Source organism: Neodiprion virginianus, chromosome 3 (assembly GCF_021901495.1).
Source record: "Neodiprion virginianus isolate iyNeoVirg1 chromosome 3, iyNeoVirg1.1, whole genome shotgun sequence".
Classification (NCBI taxonomy): domain Eukaryota; kingdom Metazoa; phylum Arthropoda; class Insecta; order Hymenoptera; family Diprionidae; genus Neodiprion; species Neodiprion virginianus.
In genome coordinates, this window is record NC_060879.1 from 31077526 (window position 1) to 31094785 (window position 17260).

The window sequence follows — 17260 nt, forward strand, 5'->3', positions numbered from 1 at the left end:
AAGTAAGACATACTTACCTTTGTTTCATCATGCATTCTAATTCGGCCATGTGCTCACAAACCTAGCCCTCTTTTTATTATTCCTTGAGAAAGTATACTGTAGATATTTTTTGGGCGTATTAAAATGTATTCAATTAGATTAAAAAAAATGTGGAATGTAGTAGACTCTCGAAGATATCTTTATTTTCATTCAATGAATCACGGTGACCACGATCCCAATTGAACCACTGATGTGCGTAGCAAAATACAAAGTGAGACAATTTTCGCTCTTAAATATGTCATTCTGAAGCGGGCCTCGAAATTGATTGATTGAGTACGAAAGTCTAAAAGACAAAAATCTCTGCAACGTTTTTTGTTTTGTCTTCTCGACTAGAACGTATACTTCCAAGTTACTAAGATTCTACTTAAACTTTTATCATAAAACTGAGCATTTTATCCCGAGATTAATATCACGCTATCGGCAAGGTGCGAAACATAGGACGAAAATGTTAACAGAATACGTTGAACCCCTAGTTTCCGCGTGGCGGTGAATAACGAGGGACCCGTGATAACAGTACACACCTTGAGGTCGCAGTTACTCCGCCATTTTGGGTTAAAATTGATTTATTTCTTGTTTGCTCCGACGTGAAAACAGGTCCTGCAATAGCTTGAAGATAACAGCTCTATACGATCATGTTCATAAATGGTATCTCCCGGATCACAATGGACTGCGTGAAAAAAATTGCCACTTCTTACGGTTTCGGAGCAGCTGAACCCCCTGATAATCCTGGACCGTTCTACACCACTCTACGAAGAAAATTTATTAGCCCCGGACTTATGGACCTTAGAATTCGGTTGGTCACGTAGTAAAATTGCTTCGGGATTGCATTATAGGTAGAGACAATTTTTATTTTTAAATTTTCGTGGCTTACCTTTGATGTGCAGTCTATAGGTACGGTATGACGGAACCGAGTTGCGCAGTTTCTTGCAGCTATTTTTTTACAATATAGTGTCAAAACGTCGGGTGTGTGCAATAAATTGTTTATGCACACGTTCACGTGTAAATTGATGTCACGTTGGCGGATTTCGGCGCTAAGCCCAGCCCGGCGTAATCTCAAAACTAATCGACCGTCTGAATAATTCATAATGAAATATTAACATAATGTTCCGTGCGATAAACACCGGATATCTGCTTTATTTATCCGCCCGTTCACCACCCATATCAAAATTATACCTATTTAAATTATTCCTATAATTATTCTAGAAGCGGATGTAGAGCAGGGAGCAATAATGGCTGAGGTAAACACCGATGCGTGAGCGGCGTATAGAAAAAAAAACCTCTAGAATAGTTATTGAGGTACGTTTCTCATTTCATGGATTTAATTAGACCGGATTTTTCTGTACTCGTCTCGTCTTTGCCTTTGCCTTCATCAGGGCAACTACGGGTGGAAACATTGAAAACTGAGAGCCAAAGACGGGATTCCTATCCTCGCGCATGGGCGAGACTCACCCTTTCGATCGCTCATTAACCTATATCCGCGAGAGTATAAAGCGGACTTGGCTCTTTTTAATTAATATCCCCATTTCCATCTCTCTCCGTATATCTTCTCTCACGAATTTTCCCCTATATCTTTTACTTCCGCTCGGCTGCCAAGTCCCAGGCTGAAACGTGCTGCTTTTTAGGGCTTAAACCGTGGAAATAGTCTGAATTCGAACTGATATCAGGCAGATGGGTTCAAGTTCCTTCCGATCACTTGACGGGGGTTAGAATTAAGGGCGCCGTTCAATCCCAGTCTAGCATTCGTTTCAATGCACATGCTCAATTGCCTCTTGTTATACTTGTTTCAGCTCACCAGCCACTGACACTGTTTCACGGAGGGGCGTCTTTTCCCGGCGATACTATGGCAGCATCGAAATGGTAAGGTCAATTGGTTTAATTTACGAATCGCAATCTACCGCATAGACTCGATAACCGATTACACGTGCTGCGTTGATTCACTAATTGCCTGCACTTTATACGTATCCATGAGACACTTGTGCAATGCTTGTCGAATGCACCGGTCAGTGGTAACGGTTGAAGAACGTGACTGACGAGCCGGCAAATTCTCGGTGAATCACACGTGATAATTTATACTTTAATCGACCATCCCGCTCAGCACTGATTATCACTGCTCCGTATACTCGCGGTCAGATTGCATGCCACGAGTGGATCGGGCAGCGATTTTAAGACGGTCGAAAAGCCGTCTGCTTGCTTCGAGTAGAATAGTAGAAGTTTGAAAACCTGACGAAATGTTCTGATTGTAAATTTTTTCTCATCGACTATAAATTTCAGTGATATACTCGTGCTAATGTTGATATTATGCCGAGCAAGAGAAATTTGACTATCGGGTGAAATTTCCAACAAACCAACCACTTTGAAACCGTATTTTCATTCGATTACTAAGCCGTAAGCTCTGCAAAGGCTAAGCAAGCAAATCGAGTTCCGCGAACGCGTATATAAAACGGTAAATGCAGAGTAAATACCCTATCCGCTGATCCGCAATCAGATTGTAACCACATTCGATTATCTGAAGACGGTTAATCAAAACCTCGATCCTATACCTATATCGCCGATGCTGCAGGATAACGGCCGTATCTCTGCGATAACGCCAGCGTCTGGACACGGATATGCAAATTGAAAGTGACAATTATTTTTCGACGTTTCAAATTTTTCACGTTTTCTGTGAACGTGCGTGCAACGTTGAATATGGATCAACCGAGGGAACCCGGCTCTAATCTCCCCGCGGTTTTGTAATTTACACAAATATACCGGTTACCGGAAATTCGTTCGCGACCGCGTTCAATCTACCGCTGTTAATCTATCTTTATACAGACTTAACGAGCAAGCGCAGGTTCATAAAATTCAGTCCGTTTTTCGCAGATTGCAACGTATAATATACTGCCAAAATAGAACTACAAAATGTTGTATTATATACCTTGAAAAATACATTATAGGCGTATAATTCGGTCATGACTGAACAGGTACACGCATATTTTAAGAAAAGTAGCTATATTTTCACCCAGAAAATACTTCTGCTATGCTTCACACCTATAGCCAGTAAAAACAGTGCCGACATTTTTTACAATCGCGAGACCTCAAGGGCACTTGTTAAAAATTCACCGAGACAGTTTCAGACACGATATAAGCGATCCTTGACCCTGTTTCATGTCTACTAATTAATAATTAACGATACCGAAAAGAATTCAAACGGCTCTTTGTTTACTCTCCTATGGCTTTCGTGAAAGCGACGTTGACCAAGATAAATCTTCCAAGTCCAGACATAATTTATCGGCGCTTGAAATTGGCGAGATCTGTTGTTTCGGTAGCTATCTTAAATACCTATCGGCTCAATCGTAATATGCCAAAGGCATTCTAGTAAACCATATACAGTGTGTTTCCGAGTAAATGTAGCAGTGTGTCGGGTTGCGTACCGCTGAAAGGAACAAATATCGCTTCGAGTTATCAGTAGGTAGCGCGTTTGAAGTCCTCGCGAGTAAGTTGGAACTGCCCATGCTGCCAAGTTGTGAGAATTTGGCCAAGCAATTCTTTCGTAGTTTATAACTCGTGCCGAAGCGCGTTCAGTGCTCGAGTTCCGGAGTCTAGCTAACCCGTTCACTTTCAAATGAAAATATTAACTCAAAATGCCTTTATTCAACCAAAGAAACACTTTCTAGACGATTTTGAGATGTTTTGGATATGAATCAGAAATCGAGTTTTATTTCCAAAATTCACGTTTTCCTTGCAATGTGAGAATAATTGTATAAAATAAATAGCGACAATCGATTTGTCAGAAAATTTTACCCCTATTTCATACACTTAACAACTATTCAATATGCGGTATATCTTGTGAAAATCGTAAAAAACGAAAATCAAGATTGTACACTACAGTGTACGGTAAAGCGAATGGGTTAAAATGATTATATAATTTGACTTGACTAAAGTAATTATGACTCAGTAGGTCTGTTTTACCGATATTTGTTCTTCTTAGTGGTAGGCAATACAATATGCTGCGGTGTTTACTCGGAAACACACTCCATAATTGAAAATGTTGGGAACCGCAATATGTGCCGAATTGTAAAGCGTACGCGATGTGGAAAATCTTGGTAGGAATGCATACCTGGGTTCACGAGTCTTACCGACTTCATTTCGTTATTCCTCTTGCCTTTAGCTGTGCCAAATTTAAAGCTGTGTCAGTTTTTCTCCGAATAACGTACCTTGTAAGTGTGATGCTTAGAGGAATTTCGACCTCGTGAAAAATGTAAACTTACTTTAATGAACTATGCGTATACTCACATCAGCGCAAATTGCAATTTCTTGAACCGTAAAAAGGGTTCGAAACCGGTTGACCAATCATTCCTTAGGGTTTAGAATAAGGTGGAAGCTGGGTGAACTTTTTTGCGTAACAACTCAGGCAAACTGAACTACCTTCTCGTTATGTCTGATTCGAGCAAACTTTACTACCGTCGTTACTTATAACCGAAATGAAAATATATCTCCACCCACGATTCAATCTCGGTGCTTGCTCAACGCTTCTATGCAGCTTCCTCTTATCCCTGGATGTATAAGTTGCGAGGAGATTATCCGCCTCTTACATTATAATTCTTGTATTCACAAACAGTATTCAATATTGTACCTGCTGCGATCTTCTAGTTTCCAACATGACCATTTTCACATTCCATATATCGCCGTGCCAATGACAAATTGGTTAGTTTACAAATTTCCTTGCTCTCTCAGATTTCGCAGGCTTGCAGCAGAAAAATTATAACTTTTATAACGATCTTCGTCGCGTGAAAAGTTGTCCGGAATACAAGGCGACGCATTAACATCGATTTCTGCGTTCCAGATCCCTGATCAAATTCCCCAATATTTCCGCATTCCGCAGGTACTTTGTACGACGGTTAATCTTCTTCTACCACCGAATGTTATTTCCCATTACCGCGTTTAGTCACGAGCCTGCTTCTGTATCGACTACCCAATTCATTATCTTGACATTCTGTAATTGCACCTCTCGTCTCGCCACTTTGACTGTTGAGAGAAGTGTAAATATGTATAGCAGCCAAGCCTGATCAATTAACCGCACGAGACGAGGCGATAAAAACAGACGACTAGAATCGACGTGCCCAGCTAGCAAAGTAGGAAACTGTTTCATTGATATCGCCTGACTGGTGCAAACGAACTCCCGTATATACCTGCGATGTGTCAAAGTCTCAAGGAGGGATGTAACGATAGGATCTGCACACACCCGGGCTCCATTATTTTTTGGGCCTTGTAACATTTCTCGCAACGTATAATAAATAAATCATGCATTATGCGTGGGGCACCTGCGAACGACGCTAAGCCCGCAGGGATTTACGCGCTAATTTCATCGGAGGTCTCTCGCCATTGTGTTTCGAAAATTTACTGCGATCCTAATTTGCGTCCCAACCCACATCAAACCTTTTCCAGCTTCTCCCTAAGCCCTGAGCTGCTGGATGTTGATACTCTGCTATTTTTCGCTCAACATACCAAATATAAAATGATGTGAAACTCGCCGTGGGAACAATTTTATCAATTAGATCAAATTAGGAAAATATTCAGCAGTTCAGCTTTCGCATGTAGGTATATTTTACGTTTGCAGTTTTATCAGTGCGTGTTTATTGATCAAAAAATTTAACTCTGCAGCCCAAAAACCCTCCAGAATTTTCTTCGGTATGACCGTGGCAAAATCTGTGTGAAATATCAGGCTAAGCGAGTAAAATTCAGGCTCTGTGCAGAAGCGCCGCCGTGGCCATAAATATTTCATCCCCGGACGTGCGAAAAATGGGAAAGTGGTTATCACTCGTCAAGTAGCTCCATAAATTTCATTCGATTAGATTGCAAATTTTCACCGAATTTTCCATTGTTTGTAGGGAAATAAACACATCGTCATAAACTTCGTCCAATTCGTTAAATCGCACGTTTTTTTCTACCTGATACAATCAATTTCTATTTCCGCGGTTCCGTGAGTTTTTCGTCAGCTAGAACTGAATCGATAGAAAATCTGAAATATTGTTTCCCTGGCCCTTCTTTACGCGCGTAGCGACACGTGATATGAGTAACGGCAAATATTGATCCACTCGGATCGTAGTCAAACGTAAGTTTAATAAAGTTTGAAATATTGTCAAAATCTCTGCATGGTCCCGCGCTTATACTCTAATATCTTTCGGCACAACCCCGAACGCACATTCTCGTGTTTAAACTTGTCGGAGTTTGGTCGGGGAGGCGGGACGCCGAGCAGAGAAAAGCTCGAGAAAAAATTGCAACATTCGGTTATGAACGTGGAAAAATTTCCACTCTCGCTTCAACGGCGGATCTCGCAAAGTCCAGAATTAAAAATGCTACACCCCATACCCGCATTATTCACATATTTAAAGAAAAGAAAAATAAAATTTCCTCGTATTTAAGTAACGGGTTAAGAATACGAATTTCAGATAATGAGATAAACATGTCTGTAAACTAATTTTCAGTATTTAAAAAAATACAAATGGACGATTACAAATCGTTGAAATGACTATCAAATTCATGACTGCGTAAACCGAATGATAAACTCCTATCATTGCATATTGTACAAATTGATGACAAGCCAACTGTCATGTTTCGATGAATCGTCCATTTGATTCACGATTTCAGATTTCGTTATAATGCAACATACAATATGCAACACAATTCAATATATGTAAATGAGATCCAATAGAAAGGAGGTAGAGAAAATAAATGTATGATCGACTCGACTCAATGATTAATTGTCTCTTGACCCACACAAGACTTATCTTATTCAAATGAACATACCTATCCGTTTTACCGTGGCTGGAAATTCACTTGCGTCTATAAAAATCAACATATACTTCATCAACGAGTCAGGTGAAATAATGTTTGAATTAAGTAAATAATACTTTTTCTCATCTCAGTCTGTTTGCAACGAGGCTAAATATCGTTGCGATACTTGTGAATATTCTCGCCAACTTTGGAAAAAAGAGAATCCGTCCAAGAGGATATTACACACACACCTTAAAACGGCATAATATATTACTCTGAAATAATTTCCATCCCGTCATTTTTCTGGCTAATTTTTCAAACGTCGCGTGCTTACAGCTGTCTTACACTCTGCAGAGCTTGTACCGCCCGAGTGATAAGATCCTTAATTTCAATTTCTCTGGTTCGTTACTTTCTCCGCAAAATATACAGTGACCTGGAAAGTCATAGGTAAACAATCGCCCGACCCTCTTAGAAGGAGAAATGAAAATGCATAAGGGATGAAGTGCGCGCTCGCCGTCTGACCACACGGTCACCCTTACTACTAACCATCCTTCTTTCGTCGGATTGGCTTCAGTGAGGATCGTACCGAAGCGAGGAGAAAGTAGCGAGGTTCAAATTTCAGACCTTTCCTTCACCCTTTGCCCGTTTCCATTTAGAAAAAGGAGGAAAAGTTTCATTCATTGTCACAAAAGAGAATTATTCACCGCAGCTGGTTTGATCGAATTTTGGTGGGCAAACTTCTTTGGCAATTCATCAGGAAAATAGTTCTTTTTCATGAAAAATGTGTACCTTCAGCCAGGAAGATAATTTTCTTTCATGAAATAAATCACAGCCGTTTTTTTCCGAGCTCAAAGTTGCCAGGCTGCCGCTGCCGCGGTTAGTGAAGAATACCTCGAGAGAACGAATTTAGGGCGAAACCCGAAACGGAAGCTGGCAACTAAGTTTCACGATCAGGCAGAAAGGAGGTGAAGCAAAAAAATTACTCAGGGGAAATGTCAATTAAGGGTGAAAATATCATATTGAATTATTGAGTAATACAATAATTCTATACTGGGGCGAGTTTTACGTCAGCAAAATAACGGCGGGATTAATTGGGATTCATCGTGAAATTTTTCGCACTTTTTTCGCAGGGCGTGAAATTCTGTAGAATAATAAAAAGTTGTCGGCGCATAAACTTGCGTAAATTATTTCAACAGTAAATTGGCATGATTTCTTGGCGTTGTTTTTTATTTTTCTTATTTAGATTTTTTTTTTTGTTTCTCGCATCCGTTCCTTCCATTATAATCGCATAATTTTCTCCATCGAAAGCACAACTACAACCGCGCTCCAAAGTTTACTTCTGACTCACACCCACTCGATGCCATTCTATACCGAAAAAAGCCGAAACTTTTATGGTGCGAAATTACGCCGGGTGAAATAAGTGGAAAAAATTGTTCAACAAACGATTTTGCACAACAATAAGTCATAATCGCGGAACGTACGAGTTTTGTTCTCCAAAATCTCTTGAGGGTAATAAAAATTGACGTCTGTTTTAATATGTTTAGTAGTGTTTTTAAGACGTTGAATCTTCAATTCCCCTGTCAAGATACTTGTAGACATATTATGAAGAACTAGTCGTAATCTTTCTCCAAAGTTGAACTTTTTGTCTTATTTACCTCACATCGGCGTTTTACATCAAGAACCTCAGCGACGTTCGGCTATATATTTATTTATGTATATATTTACCATAAGATTATCAGTCTTGTATCTTCCACTTTCGTTAAAAGCTTTCATAGCGGAGCCGCATATATATATAAATCTATCAGTTTGATAATCGCCCGCTCGAATGATAACGAAGAGGAAGCGAAACTCTTGCAACAAATTTAAGTACCTATCGCTCATGAAACCTGTTTCTTCCAAAAACCTCGCGGTAATTAATAGAGCTTTGAAGTTAAACCAATACGTTCAATTCGACTTTCACGCGTATAATTATTATCGCAATTTTCTTTTTAATTAGTAAAATATGTATGTCCCCACAATTTAAGAATTGATCGTCGAATATTGTGTGCAATATAATTTGCATGCGAAGCAGAACATTTGTGCAAATATTTTCCCGACTTTTCCGCGTCGCATTTTTAATAGATCGAAAAGCTCCATCCGCGACTATTGAATGGGAGTGAAATTGACGATAATCGTACCCGTCACACTAACGTGGCTATTTCCAGATAATTTTCACTGAAGGGCTACCGGGCCCCTTCCAAGACGGTCGATTTGAGTAATTGCGTTCCTCCTCTATATTTAGAATTCAGGTGTTTTGTAGGTCACGACGATTTGTGCCGCGTTTCCACGCCGTCAAACACACATAATTCCGATACGGCACCTGCAACAAGGGGATTCGACGAGGGAATTTCACGAAAGAAGAAAAATGTATTTTCTTCTCGTTTTTTTCTTCTTCTTTGCTGGGAATTGACTCGTCAAGAGAGGAAATAACGATAGTACCGATAAAAATAATAAAAAAAAATAATGTTGATAATAATAATAAGAACGACACCAACAATAGTAGCCGTAAATATATTAGTATGGAATACCGTAAATTTCAATAATATTATACGATGAATCAATACCAACATACGTAGCCAAAACGATACAACAAGAATACGCGATGCGAAAGCATGTAGTGGATCTAGATATAGGTCAGCGATGTAATAATGTAAAGTGACAGAATATAAATTAAGAATTAAGTATATCATACGTAAACACTAAACAATGCCAATACAAACACACATTCCAGTTGGTATTACGTACCAAGAGCAGGCGAACTCTTATCGGAGAATATTAATCTTATCTGATTCGGGCTAGCTGCATGTGAAGTTAGATGGGATGATAATCTTTGTCACGTATTTAGGAAATTTATCGAGTCAAATCGTTGCTTATCTCAATTTTTACCAAGATACTGACGCAAATTTTCACCTTCCCGAAATTTAAGCTCGATAGAAATTGCCGGGATATTATCGAATTAGTTATGCGGTGCGTAATAAAACAGATCACAGCTGCCGTGCGAAAGGTTTCCTGCATCTAACGGGCAATGGCGCACAGAGTTCCCTCTTCACCCTCGTCATCTTTCACCGTTGGTATCAAGAACTCAATTTATTTCGTAATCTGCTCTAATATCGATTTAACCAGCTGGTTTCTGGCATGAAGTCATTTGGAATGCTTGAAGTACAGCAGCTCGCTCGTTAACTATATTCCTCGCTGAATAATGAAGGAGCCAAAGAAATGGAATAAAAAAAAAAACGTAATTACAGCAAGAAAAAATTAACACAAACACTTAGCAAACCGTCGAGTAGTAGCTAGTAGCTAGCGAAAATAGGCTGAAAATGGGATAAAATTCAAATGGCATTTGTGAAAAACTGAAAGAACATAAATACATTTTATTTCATACGACGTTTTTATTGGAGTTTTGGCTATAAAATTCAGTGGTTCGTATTTTTAAAATATAAAGATTTAAGAGAAATAAGACCGGATAAAGAATACCATGCGTCTCATGCGCTGCTCCCTTATTGCCATGGTTGCGAGTGAACGATTAGAGTTTTCGGCAATTTTCAAGCGTCATTCGCCTCAGGCAATGTTCTTCTACAGACTGAACCTAAAATTTTTGAAAATGTATGAAATTTAAAAAAATTGCGGCTAAAATTTGAAAAACATCGAAAAATGAATGACGTTTGTTGTAATAACAGCAATAATAAATTTTTTTTTTACACAGACGTTGGTTGACTTTCTAGAAGAAATTGATATCTTCATTTAAAACAAAAATAACAAGGCGATACCCTATTAATCAAAATGTTGGTGTGTCTGACGTCTTAATAATTTAAACGGAATCGCAAGAGGTGAAAGAAAGGCGATGCGATGCCTAAATTCATGAAACCAACGAAATCCGACGTGCCAAATAAACCATATCACCGTATTTGGTTAAGACTAGGCTAGAAAATATATTCAAATTAAATCGGTTCAACCCATCTACGATGTTACTGACAAAATGATGCGTTACACGAAGCGGCCTCAAGACGGCCAGAGCTGTTTGTCATTTTTTTCAATATCCGCGGGATGGAAAAAAACGGAGATAAAAGAAAACCTCGAAAATCTCACGCTGGATTTATGGTACGGATATGAGGGTAAGCGACTCGTTCTCCAGGGAGGCAAAACGTCCAAGCCCAACAATTCCTTCCCCTTTTGCGCGGTGAGAATAAAACATGCAGGGTGGTCCGTTCCTTTTTCTACATCAGTACCACGCAGTATTCAACATTTGAGAAAGCTCCTTGTACCTTACCTAAGAAATCGATATTTACTATTTTGTTTTCGTCGTTTTTTCGTACAAAACTACCGATGCGTAAATCGAGAAATTGTACAATTGAAAAAAAAGTAGCACGACAAAAAACCAGGGGAGGCATAAATTGTAATCAATGTAGAAGAGGAATATCAGGAATGATCGAAAAGTTTCAGATCATTTGCCAAACGAGAGGAAATTTTTCTCGCTCGACGACGGTGCCGCGGTGGTGACAAAACATTTCTTTCTCTGAAAATTGTGGTATTTCTTACTCTCCCTGGAGGTGCGAATGGTGAAGGGAAGAGATGCGTGTCTCCAGGTCTCGAGAGACGGGGTTTCAGGGGGAACTGAGAGGACCGCATGGAAGGTGCGAAGTGGACTCCCGGTGGGCACCTAATGGATAGTTTCTGTCGACCACTGATTCTTTATTGAAATAATACGAATCCGTACCTACTTGGCGCCCCCGCAGCTAGCTGCGGAAAGAGCGGAACCCTTATTACGCCTCTTTATTCCATTATTTCCCAAAGTCACGGTTACGATTTATTTTATATAGCGCTGTGGGATATTCTGACAAAGTTTCCAATTAAATTCAGTATTACAACATTACCTAACTGTAAATTGAACCTTGGGTAAGCGTGTCAAAGTTTAATTATTCGGCGAAAGGGTCTCGGGAGCCAATCAATCCCGACACGGTCCGCTTAACATGCATAAAGCGAAAACTTTTAAACGGTACGTCGATTGTTTGCAAATAAAATTTTATAAAAAATTCTCTCTCGCCTCTCAATTTTACAGCAAATAATTTCAATGGTGGAAAATAATAAGCGGAAAACAATTGAACCGGTGGTTGCGCCAATTCACGTATTATACATGAAATTGTTTCCTACAATTCGTGACAAACTGAGGCCAGCATTTCAGCGCATCCGAATCGTGTATAACACTGTAGTGTGTATTTATTGTGAGATCCGGTTGTTTGACTTTATGATTATTCGACGTTTTGAAATTACCATTAATCAGATAGGATACACGCTGAATTTCTATTCTTTTATCAGATTAATCTTAGATGATTTCACCTCGAATTCGTTTCACGAGAAACTTTGATGACGTATACTAATCGGTCGTTTAAAAACAACTGAAATTTTCAAATAAACATTTCAGTATTCGGAAACGTTTCCTTATTGTTGCAAGTTAAATAAGAACTCGCCGAGTTCCAACAACTATAAGCCGTGCTCGTTTGCACGGGTAATCCGATAATTAATTAATACCTAAATCCTAGAAGTTGTCTGCGAATTAAATTTTCCGAACTTCTCGGTGTTCGGAATGATTAAGTGCTCGCATTGCAGAGCTTGCTAAAAACATTTCATGTTCGTATCGTAACAGTTTAAACTTCAAGTGCCTGCGTCGTAACGACATAAAAAAAGCGTATTCAACCTCTAATTGCGTACCTCCACAAACCGAAATATTTCAAACATTTGGAACTTTCTCCGTACCTGATTTGTAAAAATTGAAACTATGCATAACTGTCTGTCTAGCTACGACAATTACATACGTAATTTAGTGGTGGTTTACGTTACGCTAGGCTGCAGGTCGTTTTTCTTTTTATCGTCATAAATGAAACGCGTGAATTAGATAGGCAGGTATCCAGGATTGATCGACGGGCGTTAATACGACACCCCATATGCTCGGCATGAATATCAACCAGCTGGCCGGGGCTTCCGATCGGACGTAAAAAAGGCAGTGAATAATCACAATGACAAGTGTGAAAAATGTTACCGAGCATCGTATTCGATACACTTGGTGGAAACGAATACTCTGAAACGTATACGAACGATATTTCATTGCTGGTTTTCTGCCTCCGTAAATTTGGTATCGCGCAACATACGGCGACAAACCGTTGTCAGTTTAGGCTTGGGAAATGACCGATAGCGAGGTGCTCTCGGGTTTCCGTAAAATAAATTATATTACGCAACCACTCCACGAAACTAGAATCTGCTTTACTTTCAAACGTATTTGCTTTTATTTCTTCGATTGAATGTATATCGGTTAATGACTGTACCGTGTACGTTGATTCATCGTCATTCCACACATTGGATATTTCCATTATACATGTGCGAGGGTTACGTTAAAATTTCCTTCTTTTTTCAACTCTATAAATAAATATTCAGCTTTCTATTTGAAAAAGATTTTGGCAAAGACATTTGCGAAAATTTAAACACCGATTCTTTCATTTAGAGTGGAAGTAATAATCTTCCGGATAAAAATATTCTACTGCAATTTGAGGTGATAAAAGTTTTGCCACGTACCTGACAGAAATGGTCTGTTAAAATGAGATCTGTAATTTACTCGATTCGCGAAATTATCCAAATTTGCATAGCGATTAACTCATGGCCTTCTTGGGTCTCTGAAGACATCGTGAAATAGCTCTCGAGGTCAGTTCAGGAAATGTGCCTGCGTAATTCTCATTAGCAACTCGTTGAAAAGTCATCACGCTGTTATAATAAGTAAATGTAAAAGGTATATTATGTATGCATATACATCTGCGTATATATATATATATATATGCGATATATATATACAATGTCAATTAATACCGCGCAAATGTACTTGATAACGCGAAAGTCGTTACGAAGCTTGCATATTTCTAGATTAAATTTAACGACGTAATATCGCATTCTCTGTATTATAGTTGCCGCAGGTCGAGCAGGACGGCTTGGAAAACGGACGAAGATTTCGAGTTGAAAATGGCGATTCTCTTGGGGAAAAAGAAGAGGTGACTATTTAAATGATAAACTATGGTTTATACGTGCAAATCTCATTGGAATCCAGTACGAAAATTTCTGTTAAAATGAAAAAGGATAGAAAAGTTTGAACTGAAACTTCGATGAATACGCGGCAAATAACATATATGGTATGGTAATATCGTAGAGCAGCAACATATAACTGTGCCTATATTTTTTCGGATTCAAATAAGTTATGCAAAAAGTTCCAAGCCGTCTCCATCACGTCGTGGAGACGAAAAGTAAGTTTGACGAACTTTCCAGATGTTCGGATCGCCCAGTACGCCGGTACTCGAAAATCCGGAGAACCAGACACGATGGTACTTCAAGTATTTTCTTGGAAAGCGTAAGTACTAAATTGCAAGATCCTGCACGTACATTAAGAAGTCCTGTACAGTATTCTGCGGATATACGTAGTCAGAATGTCTGGGACACGATCATCACGGTCTTCAACACACGCTTGGGTTTATTGCACCTGCGAATAAGTACCGAAAAGGCAGAGGAATCGTGAAGTAAAATAAAAAAAGAAGATGTCTGCAGAAACCGTTGGGGAAAACGGGGCTGTGCGATATCGTAACTTCTTCGGGACTCTAATCAAGCTTTTGTTTTTCAAAGTTCACCAGAATTACGTCGGGTCGGATCAAGAAAGAAGTCCCATCTTTCTCTCTGTTGTCCTCAGCGAAGGAGCCGGAGATCGCTGCGTTCCACATTACAGAGCCATTCTGTGGCGGCGAACAGTGAGCTTTTTCTCCGTTTCGCATACATATCTGTATATACATGCGTATACATGTATGTGTATATATGCGCAGTTAGCTGATTAGACCTTATTTTTTCGGGTAAATACGACATTCGTTTCAGGGAGCGCAAAAAATATCCCTACCTTACATGGCAAACAAACCTATGACGGTGAAGCAAATTTTGAGGTCAGTAAACTTAATCAATCTATCGTAATACGTCCATCACATTACATATGCATTAGGGTGGGCCAAAAAAAATGAGTATTTTTTTTTTTACTTTATACTCTGAAAATCGGTTGCTAGATACCTCTAAAGAATTCTCACCAAATATGAGCTCTTAATTTTGATAACAAGGTCCTCCGCTTTACAATTTTGCATTTTTTCCTGAGTTATAGAAACAAAAATTCATATCTCTTTGACAACTGTTCGTTAAAAAATATCTCTCCTCATATTCTTGTAGGAAATCGAACGCTCTACAAAAAAGGTCTCTTACAATTTTTTCGTAAACCTTACCGTTTAAAAGATATCAAAGCTTAAAGTTTGATTATTTTAAGAGAAATTTCTGTTTTGCTTATGAATTTTTTAACTCGCTTACAAAAAATTTTGATGAATTGCACAACTCATAGTTTTGTAGGAAATTAACTGCTCTACAAAAATGGTGTCTTATGATTTGTCGATTAAGTTAAGCGTTTAAAAGATATTCATCGTCAAACTTCAATGCATACTAATTTTAACAGTTTTTGATGAATAATTCGAAAAATTTCAATTTAATTTATAAGTTTCATGAAAATTTATTCCAATGTGAGTTCCTAAGAAAAGAGAAATGTTTTAAACTATTTTTCTTTTATTTTTTTAGTTCTATATATTATATATTTTTTAATTTTCAATTTTTAATATATATTTTTATACTATTTTTCTTTTATTTTTTTAGTTCTATATATTATACATTTTTTAATTTTTAATTTTTAATATATATTTTTATACTATTTTTCTCTTTTCTTAGGATCTCACATTGGAATAAATTTTCATGAAGCTTATAAATTGAATTGAAATTTTTCGAATTATTCATCAAAAACTGTTGAAATTAGTATGCATTGAAGTTTGACGATGAATATCTTTTAAACGCTTAACTTAATCGATAAATCATAAGACACCATTTTTGTAGAGCAGTTAATTTCCTACAAAACTATGAGTTGTGCAATTCATCAAAATTTTTTGTAAGCGAGTTAAAAAATTCATAAGCAAAACAGAAATTTCTCTTAAAATAATCAAACTTCAAGCTTTGATATCTTTTAAACGGTAAGGTTTACGAAAAAATTGTAAGAGACCTTTTTTGTAGAGCGTTCGATTTCCTACAAGAATATGAGGAGAGATATTTTTTAACGAACAGTTGTCAAAGAGATATGAATTTTTGTTTCTATAACTCAGGAAAAAATGCAAAATTGTAAAGCGGAGGACCTTGTTATCAAAATTAAGAGCTCATATTTGGTGAGAATCCTTTAGAGGTATCTAGCAACCGATTTCCAGAGTATAAAGTAAAAAAAAAAATACTCATTTTTTTTGGCCCACCCTAATATGCATTATACAATATGCATGTATATTCCGTGATTCTTGTTGTACTGATGTAACATATGACTTCAGCAATTTTCCTGGGATGGACAGACTGGATAAAGGACCACGTGAGATATTTTCTCCGGACATACAAAAGGTGAGTTATCAATCAAGGTCTCATCCCACAGTCTCTATGTTTCACGGGATTCCTTTCAGTGGGCCGAAATGCATGCTGGAGACGCTTGCCGCTTCGATAGTATGTAGTGTCAAGTCATTCCGTGTCGAATGGCTTTGGAAAACTCGGGCCCAAAAGTATTGACGCAAATAATTAGTGGATAATTGTTCGGTTTGAGCAAATTGAGCTAGAGGTCCCTAGGAAGAAAATGAAGAGGAGACGTGTTTTCCATGTAGAATATGAAATAATGGATTTTTATCCCAAAGCCTTTCATTGACTAATATTAAATCCGTGAAAAGTTTTTCGATGTATGTAAGCGTGGTTCTCAGTCGTATGATAAAACTGCAGTTGACGCTGAATACAAGTAGGGGATATCTTGTTTACACCGCGTAACTTTCCGGCTTAAATTACCATTTGCGACTGACTTCACTCCAGGCATAATGGTAACTAGGTGCAAGGCTTTTTACGAGCTCGTTCACCGAGAGAACGTCTCTATTAATTTTTTTTTATCTTTGCCGTGATACAGAAAAAGCAGCATTCATATTTCATTCAAACTGAACACATTTTTCACTTCGCTACCGTATTTTCCACCCTCTTCATTCTGTTCCAATGGTCCTTCAGTTTTCACCTTCAGGTTATAATTTCTTTCTCCAGCCTCTTACGAGCATTGATTTTTCTTTTCATGATTCAGTTGTAGTTTTGTTCGGTGGAGACACCCTGCACTCGTTTGCTGCGGTATTCAGAACGAGTTTCTTTCTTTACTTCCCAGGATCTTTTACTGTTGGAGGAACAAGAAGGTTCTGTGAATTTCAAATTCGGCGTTGTCTATGCCAAGGAGGGTCAGACGACAGACGATGAGATGTTGTCTAACGGTGAGTAAAGAAATTCGTCCCAACCTGACCTCAACAGCCTTCGGCCATGTATGTAA

At 38.4% G+C, this 17260-nt stretch overlaps 1 protein-coding gene across 25 annotated transcripts in view; it reads left to right on the forward strand.

The window, feature by feature from the left end:
* Positions 1-17260, forward strand: part of LOC124299971 (GTPase-activating Rap/Ran-GAP domain-like protein 3) — a 62378-nt gene that overhangs the window by 37788 nt on the left and 7330 nt on the right. For 9 of the 25 annotated variants that reach the window (XM_046753475.1, XM_046753474.1, XM_046753478.1 and 6 more), the window contains 7 exons: positions 1827-1896; positions 13779-13862; positions 14064-14215; positions 14485-14606; positions 14728-14837; positions 16180-16314; positions 17102-17204. In XM_046753475.1, coding sequence (XP_046609431.1) covers positions 1827-1896; positions 13779-13862; positions 14064-14215; positions 14485-14606; positions 14728-14837; positions 16180-16314; positions 17102-17204 — 776 coding nt within the window. Of the gene's footprint in view, positions 1-633; positions 873-1826; positions 1897-13778; positions 13863-14063; positions 14216-14484; positions 14607-14727; positions 14838-16179; positions 16315-17101; positions 17205-17260 lie in introns of those variants that run through there. The other 16 variants (XM_046753481.1, XM_046753477.1, XM_046753476.1 and 13 more) reach the window with 8 other exon arrangements.